We start from the raw sequence: 18,106 nt of genomic DNA, 5'->3' as shown, positions 1-18,106 counted from the left end.
ATTGTAGCTCAAGTGACAGGCCATTAGTATGGAAAACAGGCGTTTGCGTTGTCTCAGTGTGTGTTCACAAGTCCGCATCGTGCGCACTCGTGCGAGCCAAATGAGTAGTGGGAAAAACACACTGTGTGTGTATATCAGCAAAAGCTCCAGAAGAAACTGCAATTGGAAGCCAGTAAAGGATCGATGTCGTCTTTCATGAGCGCATTAATCATGCACGCGTAAAAGTCTCATTGAAGAATTTGAATTATACATGCAAAGGATGGATTTTACTAGAAAAGTGAGCCATTGCGCTTGTATTTGAGAAAGTGCAACTCATTCAGAGGGTGTCAGCACTCTTGAAGCCAAATGGACTCCTTTAACGGGACTAAAGCGGATCTTTTGTACTCTAAACCATGAAAAATAAGGGAAATTATTCAAGTAAAGGGGACGCAGTGGCCCGAGACAGATTCCTCCTAATGTCTCACAACTCAGTAGTTTTCACGGAATGGGAACAAAGAGCGATGAGAGCTCTGCTTTGAGATAAACGTGGAGGCTGCTAATGTTGTGGCAGACGAGACCAGAGAGGAGATGATGGAAGGAGGACGGGAGTGGCTTCTCGAGGAGATGGATCTCTGTCTGGATCCCATGTGCACACTACAGATGTTTAATATCTCAGGCTAAATGAGACCGACAGCATGAGGTAACATTACCGAGATATTTTGTATTTGGAACCTCTCCTCAGCAATAAAAATATACTGGGGAAGAATATAAAAAAAAAAAAAAGATCTGGGCAGGGCAACGGCAATATAAAATTACGCCAGAGGATCGACTGGAAGAGATATAAAGTGTAACAATAGCCAACCCCATTTCACAGTGACACTACAGTACGTGTGCTCACGCTTGCAATTGAGAATCCCTGCAATAATCCAGCCTCTGTTGCAGGAGTTGCATAAAAACAGGGTGAATTCCACAAAAAAAAAAAGAAAAAAAGAAAAAAGGACAGTCCGGATTCGACAGTTCCATACGGTTTGCACAAGGGGGTGTCGGATGTTTCCTGTGACTAATCTTGCTATAAACAGCTTTTGTGACATAGCCTATTTTGGTTGCGCCTTGCTGGGGGAAAGTTGCGATAAACGGTGAGAATCTGGTCTGAATCCATATTAAAAGAGGGCCATCTTCATGTCACACATGTCCAGGCAAGCAAGAGAGATCGCTCACGTTTTCCGTGATGCGATACACGCCACAAGGGGATTCCTTCATTTGTGTCTTTTGTAATTTGCGACAAATGTTGCTGCAGTGGTTTGCTGTCAGAGCGTCTTCCACCCTCCCCCTCTGTATTTGGGAAGATCGCAGGTTTTCAGCTGCATTCGCCAGCAACTGTGCAGGGCGACTGTGTGGGTGGGAAAAGAAATGAAAGGCAGAAATCTAAATGTGTCTGACACAGCGTCCACCGAGCATCAGAGGATTCCTCCGAGATCTCTGGGTAGACTGGCTGCAGGTATGTGAGCATCATTCAGAGGCGCCTCCAGCGTTGCAGAAATAAACCCAGCAGCTGGAAAGCAACACAATCATGTCGAAACGATAAACACATAATTTCTTCACAGCGAGGAAGTGTGGCATATTTACGCTCGACTAACATGTTTTATTCCCCTCTACCTGATAAAAGCTCCATCTGCAGCCCTGCGCCCTGGGGCTCAGCGGAACCCCAGGAATAACAGCTAATCAAACCTTTCATCGTGACAGTGGCTGAGGAGAAGAGGAGCCCTCTTCACTGCTTCTTAACCCTCTGGCCTCAGTCTGAAGGGTGAGCAACGGCGCCACAGAGGGCTTCCTCCCGCAGCACAATGCCCCGTCATTACCTGCTGATGAGCTCAAAAGAGACGCCTGAAGACGGCACTCCAAGTTATTGCTCCATTTGTGTTTTGATTAGGACCGAAATGTAGTCGGCACACTTTATTTCCTGGATCGACACAGACTTCGGGCGCTTTTGTGCATCGAGCAACCTGTTGTCAGATGAAAACCCAAGTTTGTTAAATTATTCAGAGAGCGCAATTCCTCCCCTCCGCAACAAGCTGCTTAACATTCATGAAGGTAAAAGTGACACGATGCCGCACAAAGATAACCTAAAAAGGCAGAGAATGAAGCCTCGGCACAATGATCGGTTAGCAGAATCTTGTCTTTACAATTGTATCTAACCAGAAGGCTTTTAAATACTTCAGCTGGGCCAAGAGCCACACTTAAAGTCCCAAAAATGACAAAAAAAAGATGGATTAGTGCTTTTAAAATAACATTTACTTGCTCACGTCACACATACAGACAGACGAGATGTTGCAGATCGCAGGTAGCAGTCAGAATCAAACCGGTGGGATTGCATGATCATACAAGTACAGCTTTGCCCGGAAACAACATGAGCACTCTGTGGTGCCGCTCTTGGTCACATCAACTTTCATACAAAAAATAAAATAAATTGGGAAGCAGCAAATTCATTCCTTTAAAACAAAACAAAAAAAAGTGTGTGTGGGGGGGGGGTGGGGACCAGAGGCAGGTATGTTTAAAGAAAACAAAGTTATAGACTCAGGAAAGATCAATCTCAACTATTTACACAGCAAACATAGAAATGCAGATGAAGCCAACACAGGGCAGGATGAGATCACATAGAACAGCATTAAGGCTCGTGTGTAGCTGCATTTCCTAGCAGAAGTCAGAGGTAATCGTTTTCACAATCAAACTGTCAATCTGATAATTATTAAACACGCACAAGAAGAAAAAAAACTAATATTTGTCGACCAGTCATCTGCCACAAACTTCCATTAGTACTCCTGACACAATAATCACCACTATTTACGCCAAGAAGAGGAAAAACTTGGAACATGGGTTGTATGCATCATCCCCGTTGCGATCCATCTGAGAAAAGGCAAGTTTGAGGCGGATAAAGTTGACGCGTTTGCCATCGACTAGACAGTTGACAGAGGCCGTGTCCACTGAGGTGTGATGTCAGGACAGTTTAAAAAAAAAAAAAAGAAAGAAAAAGCTACAGAAAACTCAAAACAAAACCAAATTCTTCTCCTAAAATTATGAGTGAGAACCGATTTGGAAATCTTTCAGAAACAGATTGGGACTGTGACCTTTGCCCTCCACGTGCATCGCTCAACCAAAGTAAAGAACAGATGTTGTAAACAAGTCAGAATGGTGTGAATCAAAACAGGCACGCTCGCGCACACACACATGAACAAACTTAACTTTTTACATAGAACTGAGATAATAAGAGCCCATGAAATGAATCTTATTCGACACCATGCAAGTCACTCGGCATCACAGTCAGGTGATGAAGACAAAGCAGCTGTGGCCGCCTCGGAAAACTGGCCAAAATGTGTCACTACACAATGGTTAAAAAAAAAAAAAATAGATAAGAGAGAAGACTTTGCTAATTCACATTTTTTTTTCTTACTGTACAAATTTTTTGACAAAAAGTCAAATTAAAAAAAAAAAAAGGGTAAAGTAAAAACTTAATTTACCAGCACACTAAAAATCATATATACACACGCACACACACAAAAATCTAAGTCTGACAGTCCAGAATGCAACAAGGTGCGCTCCCAAGCGCCCTCCAGGGGTCACTTATGGGAGTACAGGGGGACATTTTCAGGGAACACCAGTCACAGAAATGCTGGGACCGCATTCCAAATCTCCCCCCCCCATACATACACCTCCACAGCACTAAGAATCATGGGACAGAGCAGCCAGAAGGGGCATGCAGATATAGCGAATGCAACTTGGTGCAGTAAAGCATCTATTTAAAGATCAGATCTCTTCCTGTTGTAATTAGAAAGGGCACTGAAATGCTACGTAGCTTTGATGGCCTTGTGTCCTCAGGCTAGCGTGGCTAAGATCAGAAAATACGCTTCCTTTTAAGGTAGGAGTCTGCATAGTGGCCGCCGAGGCCCTGGGAGTGCTGGCCCACGTAGCTGCCCTCAGGACTCGGCTCAGGAGATGGGATCAAGCGGGAGAATACGCGCTTGTGGCTTCCAATTGGAGTCTAGACAATTGATACAAACTGCATTAAGATCGATTTCTAAAATTTTTCTTAAAAAATAAATAAATAAATAAATATAAATAAAAGTAAAAGCCTCTTTAAATTACCTTTGCAGCATTTCCCAGGACTGGGGGGTAGATGGTGGTGTTGCTGACTGGAGGCATTCCCACAGCCTGAGGACAAACAATCACAGCCAGAGGACTGAGTCAACCTACTGGGGCCCAAATGCTCAGTGCAACATTAATTATTGAGCATCTCCCCTCCTTTTTGGAATCCAACCATCCCACTTTCATCTTTTCCAGTAGAATCTTGATGTTCTTGCACAAATAAATCGATCGCCTATGGCTAAAAATAGTCAACTATAAAAGCAGATGGCTTACCCTGTTGAGCTGGCTATTTGGGAAGCTACCAACACCGGAGGCCTCGGCTCCTGAGCTGAAGTAAGACATGGGTGGGCTGGGAGGATAACTGTAGTGGGAAACCTGCTTACTGTAGTCGGGCTGACGAGAGAGCTGGAGGGACAAACAAACCAGATGACGACTGTGTTGTGCTCGAGCAGAATGTGTAATTTGACAATGGCGCTTCCTTTGTTAATGTAGCCTTGAAACAGCACGGTTGGATGTACCTGCTGACTGAATCCTGCCAAGGCCCCAGTGTCAATGTTCTCCTGCTGTTCATACAAGTGGGCCAGGGGTTCCTGAGGAGATCAACCAGATGGCATCAGATCAAATCTCATCACACTGCATGGCAAACCAGCAGTTGGGCACAGTGATGAACTACAGCCGTCTCTAATATAACACAATGTAAATATAATTTTAAAAAAATAAAAATATGTGCATTTAATATTTCTAAAAAGGTAAAAAGCTGGTGGTTACCTGGTGTAGTGAAGCATATTCTGGGCTGTAAGAATCTTGGTAGCCCAGGCTGTAACCCTGTTGCATGCTTTGATGGATGTGCTGGTTGGACACATTACCAAGGGTTGGTCTCTTCCTATAGGGGTGAGGTCTACAGGTGCCTCCTGAAAGGAAATTGACAAACAGTTGCAGAAGAACAAAGACAAAATGTAAAGTCACATGGGAGGAAAAAAAAAGTGGGGGAGAAAAAAAGTCACCTGAGGTAAAACCACCGTTAACGTTCAGAAATGCACTCTGTGGAAGGGTTCCGTCTTTGGAAGTTTCCCCGAGTAAAGACACCTAGCGGAGAGGGAGAGATTATTCTTGAGGGGTCCAGACACAGATAGAATTAACTGTTCTCTTGTCGTAAATAGAAATAAGACCGAGTAAATTATGGAAATGTGCTGATCCCTTACCCCTTGTGGTGTGAGGCCATCTGCCCCAATAACACCACCCCTCATTTGCAAGGAGATTGTGGGAGGGGAGGTCTGAGGGAAGGTGCATGCTGCTGTGGGGGACTCTTGTTCCCTTGCCATGGCTCTGCCGAGAGGAATTGGCTTTAGGGGGTTTAGAGGATCTGTCTGCAGGCCAAGACCTGGGAAAGCCCCACATATGGCAATTAGAAGCGTGCATGCATACAAATTTGGAACATGTTCTATTCCCATCTTAACTACAAATATAAACATTTTACATTGTAATGTTAGCAAAATATTATTGCCCATACACGCGAAGCACAGGCAAAGCCTGCAGCTGTTAGAAGCAAAGCAAAAACACCGAGTGTGTGGGGAGCCATGTCTTAAGTACGCGGCTGGCAAACCTTGGGGCAGGTCTCCGAGCAGATGGGCCCCCTGCTGTACAGGCAGAGCAGCCAGAGGATTCTCCCCAATCAGTCCTGCCTGCTGAAGAGAGCAGAGTTGAAGGTCACGTCAGGGTCAACCAAAGTGAAGACACTCCATGTGGGAGTAAACACCAGAACAGAAAAGCAACAGCACTGCACGTAAATACTTGAGTAGCACAGGTTAGCAATCATGGCATGTTAAATTAAGTCCTTTGTGTACGATGCAGCGGGTCCACCTACCACACCACTCAACACCACTCAAAAAGTACATGCCACACGAACACACTAAATAAAGACCTTCCTAATGAGGACTTACCCACTCAGGCAGCTCTCTCCATTAGTGTTAAAAAAACAAACTAAAATCGACCCCGCTTCACCACAGACTGGCAAACAAACATCAAACATCACTCACACAAGACACTGTAGGGTTTTTGTTACTGTACAGCACCTGAGCCCATAAGAGATGATTTCCTAGAAAGGCTTGCTAAATGTCAACAGAAAACATGGGGAGGAAAAAAAATGGGAGGGTGAGCGAGAGGGAATGAAAAGCAAAGGAGGAGGTGCTCAGGAGAGAAATATTGCTATCAATGCAGTACCTGTTGGACTTTGGCCTGGTTCTGAAGAAGAATCTGGAGCAGGGCAGCAGAAAGGGCAGGGTTGGCCAGCAGTGGGATGGCAGGGGCCGCACCGAGGAGGCCTGGACACGAAGAAGCCATCAGAATGCACCGTAGCAGATTCCCTCCACACTCCTTCAAAGACTTTTCTTACCTTGCTTGTTTCCCTGTACCATTGGGTTAATTAACATCTTTAGGGCGGCAGGATTATTGAGACCTGTGAGTATCTGCATGACTGTGGGATCTGGGAGGAGACCTTTTCCCCGATTAACGGCCTTAAAAAGGGGCAAAAGATAGAAATGAGCGCCATCTTAGCAGCAGACCCAACAGCACCAAGTGTGAAGCTCGCCAGTGTCCAACAATACCATGGTTTGAGCAGCAATGAGAGCAGCCAACATGCTTCTTCCAGGAACACCAGGAGCACAGAAGGATACCCTGATATTTGTCCCCCCCAGCAGCCGGCCATCATTTAGTCGCCGTGCCTCCTCGGCCATCTCGGCCGTGGCAAACTCCAACACCGCAAACCGCCGAAAACTTCCGTCTTGACCCTGAGCCAACTAGAGAGAAGAGCACGCCAAGGTTGCTGACACTTTAGTTCCTGAGAAATGCAGGGTCCCTAAATGTGTTGATGTCTGGGGGGGAACCAGAGCTGATGAGCAACCCTGAAGCCAAAAACTAACGGCCTGTGTAACCAAGGAGTAGACAGTTGGTCAACTTAACCAAAATCTAAATTTGTATTAATGTGCCCACAGAAATGGAGATTTTGCACATAAATACAACCAAACACTAACAATATTTGCAAATTATCTGGCCTTTTTTGAAGTTGCACTGACATTAAACTACCATTTCTTCCCCTCTTTGCTTTGTGAATGATACTGAAGAACATCTCTTGTAATAACCTTAAAATATTTCGAATATCCCATTTTGTTACCCATTTAATCTTTTTTTTAATCATGCTACTTTACATAATGATGTGTAAGCCTGTTAAAAATAATCACAGGATCAAAATATATATCACAGCCTTTCCTGCCATTATGAACGGAGGACTCCACCATGCTTGGCTAAAGAGGACATCAGTCTCTCTCATTCCAGAAAAGACTGCTGAATGACACCACCTGAGGTCATCGGGTGACTGTCGTCATAGTAACCAGCAATACTCTCAATGCTATAGAAGCTTTGTAGAGCAATGGGAAATCCAAGTATACTTTAAAACATTTTTCCCCCTCCGATTCTGTTTTCCGACAAGAAAGAACCAAGACGAAGACAATAGGTCGGCGTTTCTGAAAAAAATCTGTCAAATTAATTGTGCAAATTCATTCGCCATTCAGGGTGTAAAATACCAGTAACTTCAAATCTAAAAGCAAACGTGTCTGCAACGTGTGATGATTGTAACCTGGCAGAAGCTGGGTGTGGGACTATCAGCAAGGGCACTGCGGAGGTCTTGGGCAGTGAGCAGGCTCGGGGGCAGGCGGTCCACACAGAGGCATTTGGAGTGCAGAAGGGGGTACGTCAGCGAGCCCACCTCCGTCCAGTGGACATACAGCATGCGAGACCCCAGTTGCTTCCCCAGGAGCTCTGACTTGGCCCTGGCTGCGGAGTCCTTCTTCATGTACTCCACAAAACCATAGCCTTTGGAAAGCCCTGTGGTGGCGCTATACACCAGAAAGCACCGCTCCAGGTTACCAAATGGTCGAACCAACTCCTCAAACTGCTGCTGGGTGAAGGCCCGCGGCAGGTTTGCAATGCACAGCAGAGCATCGGTGGGCTGCAGCTGCACAGAAATCTCCTTATCTCGAAGAACGTGCTGGTGTAGGTCTTTAATAGCACACTGAGCCTGTTCGCCATTCAGCAGTGTCACAAAAGCTGAGTGAAGATAAAAAGATTAGTTAGTTTTAGGTGTCATTGTAAACAAAAGTCTCCAATAACAAAATATTGATTTTCAGGGGATTTTAAACTGCTAGTCACAAACCTACGTTTTCACTAAAGAAAAACTAAAACACTGCAGCTTTACCTTCAGAACATTATATCTATTAAACAAATCAAGTGTGATTTATGGAATTTTATATTTTTTAAGACTTATTTGGTGGAACAGCTAAAATATATTTCTCATGAAGCAGGCCAAATCAAATAGGGGCCAAAACAGACTCACTTTGGAGTACGATCTGTATTTTGTAACCTGATATGATAGAAACTATGATAAATGGACCATAATTAGACCAACCTGTGCCTTTGTATTTGTCAACAAAGCAGTACTTCAAGTCATAGTTCCCCAACAACTCATGTACCTCCTGTAAAAGAAATTAAAAAGGACGGCAAACACATTAAAACCTCTCAACTTCATCAAACAAAATACTGGTGCATTTGGCTTAAGATGATCACGGATGGCTTAATTAGGAGAGATCAATTAACTGAACTGATGGCCTTTGTTATACTGCTACCTGGGGGTGGGGGGGTGAACGACCGTCTCATTGTTCCTGGAGAAATTGTTCTGCGCTGCTTTTTACCATTCACTAACGAATTGTGATGCTGTCCAGCATTTTCTAACGCGTTTTGTCTCCACACCTTCCACCTTTTGTTATACTGCAACTCGCATCTCGAACTCCCTGTACTCCCCCACCCGGTGCGAACAATGGTTCCGCCCGTAGGCCCAGCGCTCCCCACGAGCCAGGCACGTTCCAAAAAAAAAAAAAAGTCGCATCACGAGTGAGTCATTGGTTTATCCATCTAATAAGATCCGATTAATCGGTTTAGACAACGTCGTAATGCACCTGCAGCCCGGGCAGGGAGGATCATCATAACTAAACTCGGAAGCTCTTGGAATGAAAGTTAGAACCGCACGAACAAAAGCTCCTAAACGGTTAAATCCGTGGGTCATACAGGCCACGGAGGACCATTATTGACAGCCATTGACCACCTGACAGCTAGCAAAAGTAAAATTTGTCGACTAGCATAAATATAGTCCAAGTGATCGTGCCCCGAGGTTTAATTAAAATCCAACTCTGTCCTTTAGGTTAGAGTGCTTGGGAAGGGGGGGAAGGGGCAAAATCAAAACTTTTACCAACTAAAATTAAAGCGGATTGAAGTTGGTCCGCTAATGCAAGTAGCATTGCTAGGCTAAACTTAGCCAAACGACACCGTTGGTCAATTAATCGGTCGTACAAACAACAGAGATTGATAAACAAACTGGTTAGCCATACCTGGTTACTAACGTCGGAGGGAAGATTTTTAATTATGATTTTCCTACGGTTATAAAACTCCCGACGAGTTCTTTCTAAGCGGCTCTGTATCTCTTCGGGGCTCAGTGATGTCAAGTCCTCGTCGACCCTCCGATGACATTCGCGTTCCAATTTGGGATCTTCGACCTCGCCGGATTCCGGTTCGGTGTGCCGGCGATCGAACTCGCACTTGTCACGGTCCGCACCGGGGTCATAATTTTCGTGAGGCGGATGAGAGGCGACACTGAGTTCGGTGTCTGCGCTTTGGTCCCTGGGAGCTGCGCTAACAGACACGGCGGCCGCCATCACTCAGTTTGGTGGAAGTTTTAGTCGGGCTGGAAACTCGGTCAGATTTGAGCAGTTTAAACAATACACACATGGCCCCAGCGCCGCAGCTCATTGGACGAGAGGGGACGTGTCTCCATGGCGACGACGTAATCGACCATAGGGGCGGAGTCACGGCTGCTCGCGTCTGCGCAGAAAACGCTGCAGGGCTTTTATCCCGGAATTAAGATTCCATTTAAAAATAAGAAATCCACTTTGGCCAGTGGGTAAATGAGTCGTAAAATGTTTGTTTTTTGCAGAGGACCGGAAGACTTTCTTACTTTCCAAAAAACAAATATGCCAAAGATTAATAAAATAATAAATGAATGCGGTCCCAATTGAATTTTACACAAACCCAGATACATACATTTTATTCTTGTTTTACCTTGATTAAAAAAAACATTCATCTCTTACATAAAATCTTTTTTTCTTCCCTTTTCTTATAGAAAAGTTTGATGTAAACACAAAAACAAAGAAGGCTCCACCTTTGACACATAACATGTTTTCCTGTAATTCATGTATTCATGTATGTATTCAGGCAATTCATATTTTGTTTCAAGTACATGCATGTGTGCTATGGCCGTTGCTGATCAGTAGAAATTAAAAGGGTTATTGTAACATTAAATTTCTCTTATTTCTAATTTTGTATGAGTCATTGACTGTAAAGACAGAAAGCTACAGCCATCACGTCGACACTAGTGTCGGTAATATGCAGAAAGACATTTGATTAGAGGCATCAGTAGTGACAAAAACAAAGATAAAAAGATTAAGCTACGCACATTTTACAATATGACAGACATATTGTGAGTGCAACTGGTCAGTTTTTGTAGATTGTTGATTCGAAAGTGGCAATAGACTGCAATAGAAAATGTAAAAAGTGCTAGCATATAAAAAGCGTGTTAGCGTAATAAAATTCCAGGCAAGGACAAATAAATATTCAGATCTGTGCTTAGCAGACCTGAGCTAAAGAAGAGTTTCTGCAGGAATTCCCCTCATGCTTTCGGCACATGTCTCCAAACTTTTCAATCAGGGAAATGAATGCTGGTCGCTGTTGCGGCTCAGTAGCCCAACATCGCTCCATTATCATCCTCACCTGTTGGCATAAAAGAACATGTGTGAGTATCAGTCGTTGATCAAAATGCTTTCCAAAGGTAAACGGATGAAGTTACCTCCAGCGGGCAGTTTTTGGGACAAGGCAGTCGCTTTTGCTTCTCCAACAGACTAATGAGAAGCATTTGACTCATTTTTGAAGATTTTTCCAACATTTCATTAAATTTCTGTAAGGATCAAAAGAAGAGTAGAGTGTTTTGAACAGAAAGGTTATATTTGAGTTATGAGGAGGTGCGCATGAAAGGAAATTGCCATTAAATCAGTACCTTTGGAGGGCTCTGTTTAGAGTTGCAGTAAGAGAAGATCTCATATAATGTGACTCCAAAGGCCCAAACATCAGAGGCGAAGGAAAATTTGTTATCCTTCAAACACTCAACTGCAAACCTATGTAGAGCAAAAAAATATATACATTTTAACATCCAGAGTCACATCAGAAACCACCAAGGCTGCTCTATTTCATGAAGAAGGACACACCAGTACACAGGACTGTCCTCATTCTCAGAGACACGGTAATACGATGCTCCTTCAGGGATGCATTTCGTGAGACCAAAATCTCCAATCTTGACTTGAGTGTTTCTGTCCAACAATATATTTCGGGCAGCAAGGTCTCGATGGACATATCGCTTGGAATGCAGATAATCCATACCCTTTGAGAGAGAGATACACAGATGTGCTTTAAATCATCTTTGCCAATAAGATGGAGGGAATTGATGTTCACATTGCAAAAAACATTGCAATTTCACAACCAAATTTATTGCAAGTGTTTGCACACCTTTATGAAAGATGGACAAAATTGCGCATTTGCAATTTGGGCACATAAATAATAGGTTGCTAGGTTTGACAAAACATATTTAATCAATAAATCCCCACAAAACTCACCTGACAGATCTGCTGAGCAAATATCAGCAACTGGGACTGGTGAGGCTTGTGCTTGGGAAGGTACTTTGCCAGGCTCCCTTGTGGAAGGAACTCCATGATTAGCTGCAGCCCTTGTCCACCTGTCAGTGCACAATATAACAGTGCTTTTGTTCAAATGTTCTTTTCTCCGTCCCTTTTAATTCCTTTCAAAGACACGAATGACCTTTCTCATATCCTGGCATTAAAAAGGCTTTAAAGCCCTTAAAAATAGACATGTAGTTTTTATCTAAATTTTAACGAATAGAGGGAAAATAAAGCCTTTTTTTAAAAAAAGGAAGATAGAAGGATAATGGGTGACATCTCACCTCTTTCACTACAACATCCCTTGTACTTCACAATGTTGCAATGATCGAGTGACTTCAGAACGTCTATTTCCTTTATCCAGCCCGCAATGTTACCATTTTCTTGCTTCAAAGCTTTTACTGCCACATGCTCTCCAGAACCATCATTGGCTGGGTCATACAAGCAGAGAGTCACCTTTCCAAAGTTACCCTGGAGAGGGAACAGAAGGGCGATCATTCCACAGTTGTGTTCACATTTTTGCGACATCACCACATACGCAGGCTCCTCTGTGGATGTTCTTGTTATTTCACACAAATGACACCAAGAAATTACCTCACAGAACTCACCTCTCCTAAGTCTTCAATCTCTTTCAGAAAGCGTTTATTGAATACACCCTGACCCGTGTCGGGGAGCGTTTCACTTGGTGATATATCAAGATCTGCAATCAAAAAAAGTCACTATGGCGCTGATACAAGAATACAAATATAAAAGGAAGGAAAAAATATATACTTTTGTTCATGAACTCTGAGAGTTCTCTGAGCACAATGCAAAAAGAAGGCCTGTCCATGGGGTCGTAAGCCAAGCAGGTGTTGATGAAGTTGGACACCTCCTGGGAGGAGAGGACAGGCAGGCGTCCTTTTTGCTGGTAAAAGCGCTCTTTCTGTACAAGGATTGTATAAATGTGTTACAATTAGTAGAACAATGTAGAATGGCGTGGCAGTTAAAGATCAAGTAAATACCTCAGATGATGTGCTGATGGGCAGAGTTCCGTTATAGCATATTTCAAGGAATGTTGCTCCAAAACTCCACTGATCAGTGGCACTTTGGTTGGATTCACCACCGTCAATACACTCTGGGGCAATCCATGGGATACGCTCCAGACGTTCTGTAGTACAGAGCCAGAGTTACAAAAATGTTAAGATTAAAAGCTTCAGTGTCCTGAAAATGTTGCACATTGCTGTTCAAACATTATATAAAATCAGCCATCGAGTTAACTTCCTGTGCATTTAAAAACAGAAACCAAGCTGCATATATACAGGAAATAGAATGAGTCTAGGTTTAGTTTCCTGTTTTCTAATAATGACAGAACAGTAGGGCCAGACAGAATTTAGCTTGTACCAACCTTCCCGTTCAAGGGCACTGATGGGGATTCCTGGGTCACTCAGCTTGATGAAAGGTGCAGTACCTGTATCTAGGCCACAACGTGCCAACAAAATGTTCCTTGCACATACATTTCCATGAATCAGCTGTTTGTTCTCCTATAGTGAAAAAATAACACAGGTCATGAGACCTTCTATTTTATTATTTTTTTGATTACCGTATTCTTCCCTACAGCTTAACCTCAAGTCACTTATAGTTGAGAACTACTTGATTCTGTAACGACATTGTTAAAATAACACGCTAGTAATATTTGAATCCGCAGGAGCCGATGGCAGAGATCAAACTGACACTGCTTGACACTTTCACTAAAGAATCGCTTTAATATCCATCTGGATAATATAAAAGTACGATAAGACTTAAAGAAGCATTCAGTACTCACAAGGTAACTCAAAGCACTGGCAAGTTGTATTGCAACGATGAATTTCCAGCGATCAGAGATTGAGGCCTTTTCTTTATGAAGGAAAACATCAAGAGGACCAAATTTCACAAAATCTTCCACCATGATATCTGCAAAAGTGGAAATGAGTCTGAGACTTTGTTTATGGATCATACTTTTTTGAGGCAAACGTGTGGCAAAGAAGAGGCGAAGCAAGGAAGGGTGCTTGGTTTTTTTTGTCCTTACGTTGATGTTCTTTGACTGACAGACCATGTACATGCACCAAGTGCCTGTGGGATACCTGGCTCATGGTACCTACACTTTCAATAAAGGTCTAAAAAGGAGAAATTAAAGGGATGGTGAGAGAAAATAAACCACCAATAGATTTTTTGTTGCAGTGTAATCCAAAAACCAAAAGCTTACGAGTGACAGTTCATCATGGTTTGGATTTAGGATCTTAAGAACCACCGGGATCTCTGTTTGGCTACTGGCGTTGTTGTTGAATTTATCCTCCTCACCATTGTCTCCTCCCCCGTGAACAAGCAACAATCCTCTATATATGTTTGTAATCGTCCCACTGCCCAAATGTTGTCCCTGTTAGAACATCACATTGCAAACTCAGTTGGGAAGTTGAGAGGATTGGTCTTATGAAGATGGCAACTGGGATTTTTTTTTTACCTGCACAAGATCTTTGTCTGGGATGTAGGGTACTTGTACCCGGGATGTCTTTGAGGAAGGTTGAAAGGGAGTCCTCATCACCAAAAGATTGGATAGCTCTATATCACAAAAAATAAATAATTATACAAAATATTTCGTGCATTATCTGCAAGTCCGCTAACTCCAAACCTCCATGCCGTGGCAAACAGCATTTCTTGACAGTGAAGCTTTCTGAACCAGACATGAGCACAAAGTTCTTGAGACTGTCCATGAGCTCCCTCACACTGGAGTACTGTAGGTCCCAACCATCCAGACAGAACTTCGAACCCTTGAGCTTAATCTGAAACTGCTTGTGGTTTTGTGCTGAGCCATTCTGTAAGAAACAATGACATGTAAACAAAAAGTCTGCTTTTTTGTTTTTCTATTGTCCCTGCACGGCAACTGTTTTAGAATTACCTTATTTTTGTTATGGACAATCAGGACAAGGTTTTCATAATTTACAGCACTCCAACATATGAGGTAAGCCCCCTCCTCAGCTGCCTCCTTTTTCAGCTTTTGAAGCGCAAAACAACCACTGGAAAACACAGCACAGTTGCAGTTATTTAAACGTGTTACTTCACAACATGTTTGTGCGTATATCTGCATGTATAAGACTCACTGCATAGGTCCGTGCAGTCCATTTGCTTCATTCAGCAGTACCCTTGGGGGAGCCAGATCATGACAAAGATAGTTGTGGGCGTCTGCAGTCAGCCGGTAGTATCCATCTAGGAGGGAGATGAAGGAATGGGCCTCTTGGGTTGAGCTCATTTGAACCTCCTACATACAAATACAGAAACACCAATAGCTTAAATTCAGAGCTCTCACCTGCAGCTATATATAAATAAAAAGGATCATGTAAAATACTAAAACCTGGGGCTCTCACACAGTATATGCATCCATCAGATTCATCATATCCAAGGATTTTAAAGACCAAATAGTTTGATAAATGGTATAAGTGATATATATTTCATAACACCTAATGCCCCATCAGCACATTTACCACATAAAGTAATGAACTGGATTTTTGGCTTTTACAGTAAAATAAAAGAGTCTCACCATGCAGTGATTGTCCTGAGTGCTAATGCACACATTAGTCTCAGTAATGGCTATGTGTGCAATTTCTGGGAAATCACAGAAGGCAGTCCAATCATTGGGTGTGTCAGGTTGTGGCGACTGTGCCTGGGTGACAAGTGACAGTCAACAGTTGAATAATGGTATAGAATAGGAAATTAACAAGAGCTTAAAGGATCATTTTAACTAACCTTTTGAGTGGATATTCGCCACGAGATCCCTTTGTTGCCATTCACCATTATTTCATGCGTCGCAGGTGCTTTACAGTCACACTGTGGATGCGTTTTGTTGGGCAAAGAGCCACTTTCTTCCCAGGTTTCTCTTAAGTTCAGATGGGATACGTGGAAGATCTCTATGCCGAAATTCGGCTCCAAACGTTCAAGGGTAGAGATGTACTTATACATGATCTTTTGGGTATCCAGTCGCCCATTTTCCACAGTGTGCTCCTGAAATGTCTGCACAAAATCTGCAAACACCCGCCGAATCCTTATTTTTGTAAGGAAGTTGTCTTTGGAAATATGTTTGGCGAAACACTTTGGGATGCAGTCTAAGTAGCTTAAAGAAAAGGACAGAAAATAATGTTACCTGTGATCTAGATAGAATTGAAAAAAGCTTGAATGATATTAGGCATCAATTGGATTGTAACAGTGGCAGAAAATAGGATAATACACAAGTACCACAGATTGTAGAAACACATCTAAACTGGCCCATCAAAAACAGATTTGGTGATTTAACAGATTAAAGTTTTATTCCAGATACAGCTTAAAGTAAAGTAAGGAGGATTTCCTTTTCTTTCCTTTCCAGTCAGTGCAATATTCAGTCCTTCAAAATGAAATACCTGTGTTTTTTAGCAACTTCCTGTAGTGTGCTGCCTGTTTGTAATGCCTGGTGTGACATGTGAAGGACAGCCATCCCCAGGCTCTCATTTTTGAAGCTGCTAATTTCCTCCTCCGTTTTCATGTCTTCCATGTGAACTATTTTGTTGACAAATTCATATTTAGCCTATGGGAGACATAAGAACCAAACAAATGCCGTGAGATAATGGGAATAAAAAAGGCTTATTGAATTTGTATGCAACAAAACCACAATTAATGTTGAATACAAACCTGGGAGAACAGATAGTCCAAGGATCTGACATCAAATAAAGACAAGAGCTCTTTTTCCGTCTTTGATTTGAGAGGATACCGGGATACAGTTGGCTCATTTTCATTAAGTCCATGCCAATTCCGAAAATAATATCTAGGTGTAAAATCAACACATAACTTGAATGGAAATGCTGACTGTATTTCATCTTAGACTGCATTGTGTCAAACAAAAAAATAAATTAACCTCATACAGTAGTGGAGTACAAGAGTGGAGTGAACTTCTGTGGTGAAGGTGTGACTGGGACTGTACCAGCAGGTTGCCAGTGGATTGTACAGAGCAAACAAAACATGGCACAGGGGAGTGATGCCTGGGGCATAAAGACAAGTTCACGCACAACTTTAGTGTCTCAATAACACAGAAGCTCCACATACGTTCCAACGTAAGTCGGTATCGGCTCGTCGGTCTCACCTACAGCCTTGGCAGCCAAGAAGCAAAGCTCCTCTGCTGTCACGTCTCCGCTGGTGTGGGACAAATATGTGCCCCCTTCTTTTGTACAGAAGAGGTAAACATGGATACCTTTGCACCGAGGAGGTTGGACCGTACCCGGAAATAGGTCTCCCTTTGAACGCTTGGAGGAACTTCGAGACATGTTTCGATGGCCCACTCTGACGCAGACACAAAAATCAAACAACAAATAAACGAAACCAACATTAAAGCCGGAAGACGTGTCGTTAATTTATATCTGAGTGTTTTGTCATCGTATTCGGAAACGTGTCAATAATTTAACAGCAGCGCTCAGATTGCGCGTACAGTAAATACGTGATCATAAACATAAACAGCTAAAGGCTGCGCGTGGCTTGATATAGAAACGTGCGTGACAAGCGTCTTACCGATTAAAAGTGGCCTCTAGAAGGTGTTGAATGAAAGCCTACAGCGGATATTTAAGGTGACAAACAGGGTCCATTACTGACATTATCTCTCTTGACGCCTACGCTGGTTTGATGGGACAGCCCAAGTGAGCGCGCGCTACTCCCCGAAACCAAAATGGCCACTCCTCCCACCATCCACGCGCGCACGCGCGCTCACCGTCTCGGTGCCCAGCGATGTCTCAGCTTGCCTCAGCTTGTTTATGTGTGTGGGTGTGTGTGTAAGTGTGTTGTATGCATGTGTGTGTGTGTCCTTTTCTTGATTCTCTTGTTCTCTTTGCTGTTTTAATCCTTTGTGAGGCACTTTGTGCTACCTAGCGTATGAAAAGTGCCATATAAATAAAGATTGAATTGAATTGAATTGAATTGAATCGGAAGTAAAACATCCCCATCAGCGACAGAAAGGATTAAAACGCCAAGAAAATGACTTAAGAAATTTTGATTTCTACTCCACTACAAAAGTGATGTCATTAAGTCTATTTTGAGCGTTACTACAGTAGGAAGATGATTTCACAAGACTCATTTTTAACATCATTTGTTGGGGGACTGGGCTGAGAAGCGGAGGGTTCGAGCCCCGGTGCAGA

The 18,106-nt window shown here is 43.0% G+C and overlaps 2 protein-coding genes across 5 annotated transcripts; both read right to left on the bottom strand.

Annotated features, from left to right (window-relative positions):
• Positions 1 to 2,253: 2,253 nt before the first annotated feature.
• On the bottom strand, positions 2,254 to 10,158 carry raver1 (ribonucleoprotein, PTB-binding 1). 3 transcript variants are annotated; one of them, XM_057013940.1, is made up of 15 exons: positions 9,555 to 10,158; positions 8,579 to 8,645; positions 7,751 to 8,220; positions 6,723 to 6,914; positions 6,512 to 6,632; positions 6,340 to 6,440; positions 6,192 to 6,227; positions 5,723 to 5,801; positions 5,322 to 5,500; positions 5,124 to 5,205; positions 4,888 to 5,030; positions 4,638 to 4,709; positions 4,393 to 4,524; positions 4,120 to 4,185; positions 2,254 to 4,015 (listed from the first exon to the last, which is right to left on the bottom strand). In XM_057013940.1, exons 1-15 carry the CDS (start codon positions 9,876 to 9,878, stop codon positions 3,869 to 3,871), a joined length of 2,211 nt encoding a protein of 736 aa, XP_056869920.1. In that variant the 5' UTR covers positions 9,879 to 10,158; the 3' UTR covers positions 2,254 to 3,868. The 3 variants fall into 3 exon arrangements, with proteins under 3 accessions (XP_056869920.1, XP_056869921.1, XP_056869922.1); XM_057013941.1 differs by lacking the exon at positions 6,192 to 6,227 and having other exon boundaries at positions 5,723 to 5,804; XM_057013942.1 differs by lacking the exon at positions 6,192 to 6,227.
• A 93-nt stretch (positions 10,159 to 10,251) lies between these two features.
• Positions 10,252 to 17,643, bottom strand: tyk2 (tyrosine kinase 2). Of its 2 annotated transcripts, XM_057013937.1 has the most exons (24): positions 17,487 to 17,643; positions 17,065 to 17,261; positions 16,840 to 16,963; positions 16,617 to 16,749; positions 16,349 to 16,512; positions 15,702 to 16,065; positions 15,496 to 15,618; positions 15,059 to 15,216; positions 14,857 to 14,974; positions 14,590 to 14,773; positions 14,422 to 14,519; positions 14,167 to 14,337; positions 13,990 to 14,077; positions 13,747 to 13,874; positions 13,330 to 13,465; positions 12,947 to 13,092; positions 12,717 to 12,867; positions 12,554 to 12,645; positions 12,230 to 12,416; positions 11,886 to 12,004; positions 11,481 to 11,653; positions 11,273 to 11,390; positions 11,066 to 11,173; positions 10,252 to 10,989 (listed from the first exon to the last, which is right to left on the bottom strand). In XM_057013937.1, exons 2-24 carry the CDS (start codon positions 17,243 to 17,245, stop codon positions 10,846 to 10,848), a joined length of 3,408 nt encoding a protein of 1,135 aa, XP_056869917.1. In that variant the 5' UTR covers positions 17,246 to 17,261; positions 17,487 to 17,643; the 3' UTR covers positions 10,252 to 10,845. The 2 variants fall into 2 exon arrangements, with proteins under 2 accessions (XP_056869917.1, XP_056869918.1); XM_057013938.1 differs by lacking the exons at positions 17,065 to 17,261; positions 17,487 to 17,643 and having other exon boundaries at positions 16,617 to 16,772.
• Positions 17,644 to 18,106: the final 463 nt, after the last annotated feature.

This window comes from Takifugu flavidus, chromosome 18 (assembly GCF_003711565.1).
Source record: "Takifugu flavidus isolate HTHZ2018 chromosome 18, ASM371156v2, whole genome shotgun sequence".
Taxonomy (NCBI): Eukaryota; Metazoa; Chordata; class Actinopteri; order Tetraodontiformes; family Tetraodontidae; genus Takifugu; species Takifugu flavidus.
This window is presented reverse-complemented; position numbering and strand designations above follow the sequence as displayed.

Bases quoted from the DNA above. Each gene is read 5' to 3' on its own strand.
- tyk2 (XM_057013937.1), bottom strand. From the start codon at position 17,245: ATGTCTCGAAGTTCCTCCAAGCGTTCAAAGGGAGACCTATTTCCGGGT. The intron at 16,513-16,616 runs GTTTGTATTCAA...TGTCTCCCATAG, and splicing joins TGGACTATCTGTTCTCCCAG to GCTAAATATGAATTTGTCAA. The intron at 11,654-11,885 runs GTGAGTTTTGTG...TCTCTCTCAAAG, and splicing joins TTGCTCAGCAGATCTGTCAG to GGTATGGATTATCTGCATTC.
- raver1 (XM_057013940.1), bottom strand. From the start codon at position 9,878: ATGGCGGCCGCCGTGTCTGTTAGCGCAGCTCCCAGGGACCAAAGCGCA. The intron at 8,646-9,554 runs GTATGGCTAACC...TTTCTTTTACAG, and splicing joins CCTCCGACGTTAGTAACCAG to GAGGTACATGAGTTGTTGGG. The intron at 5,501-5,722 runs GTTTGCCAGCCG...GGGCTTTCCCAG, and splicing joins GCTCGGAGACCTGCCCCAAG to GTCTTGGCCTGCAGACAGAT.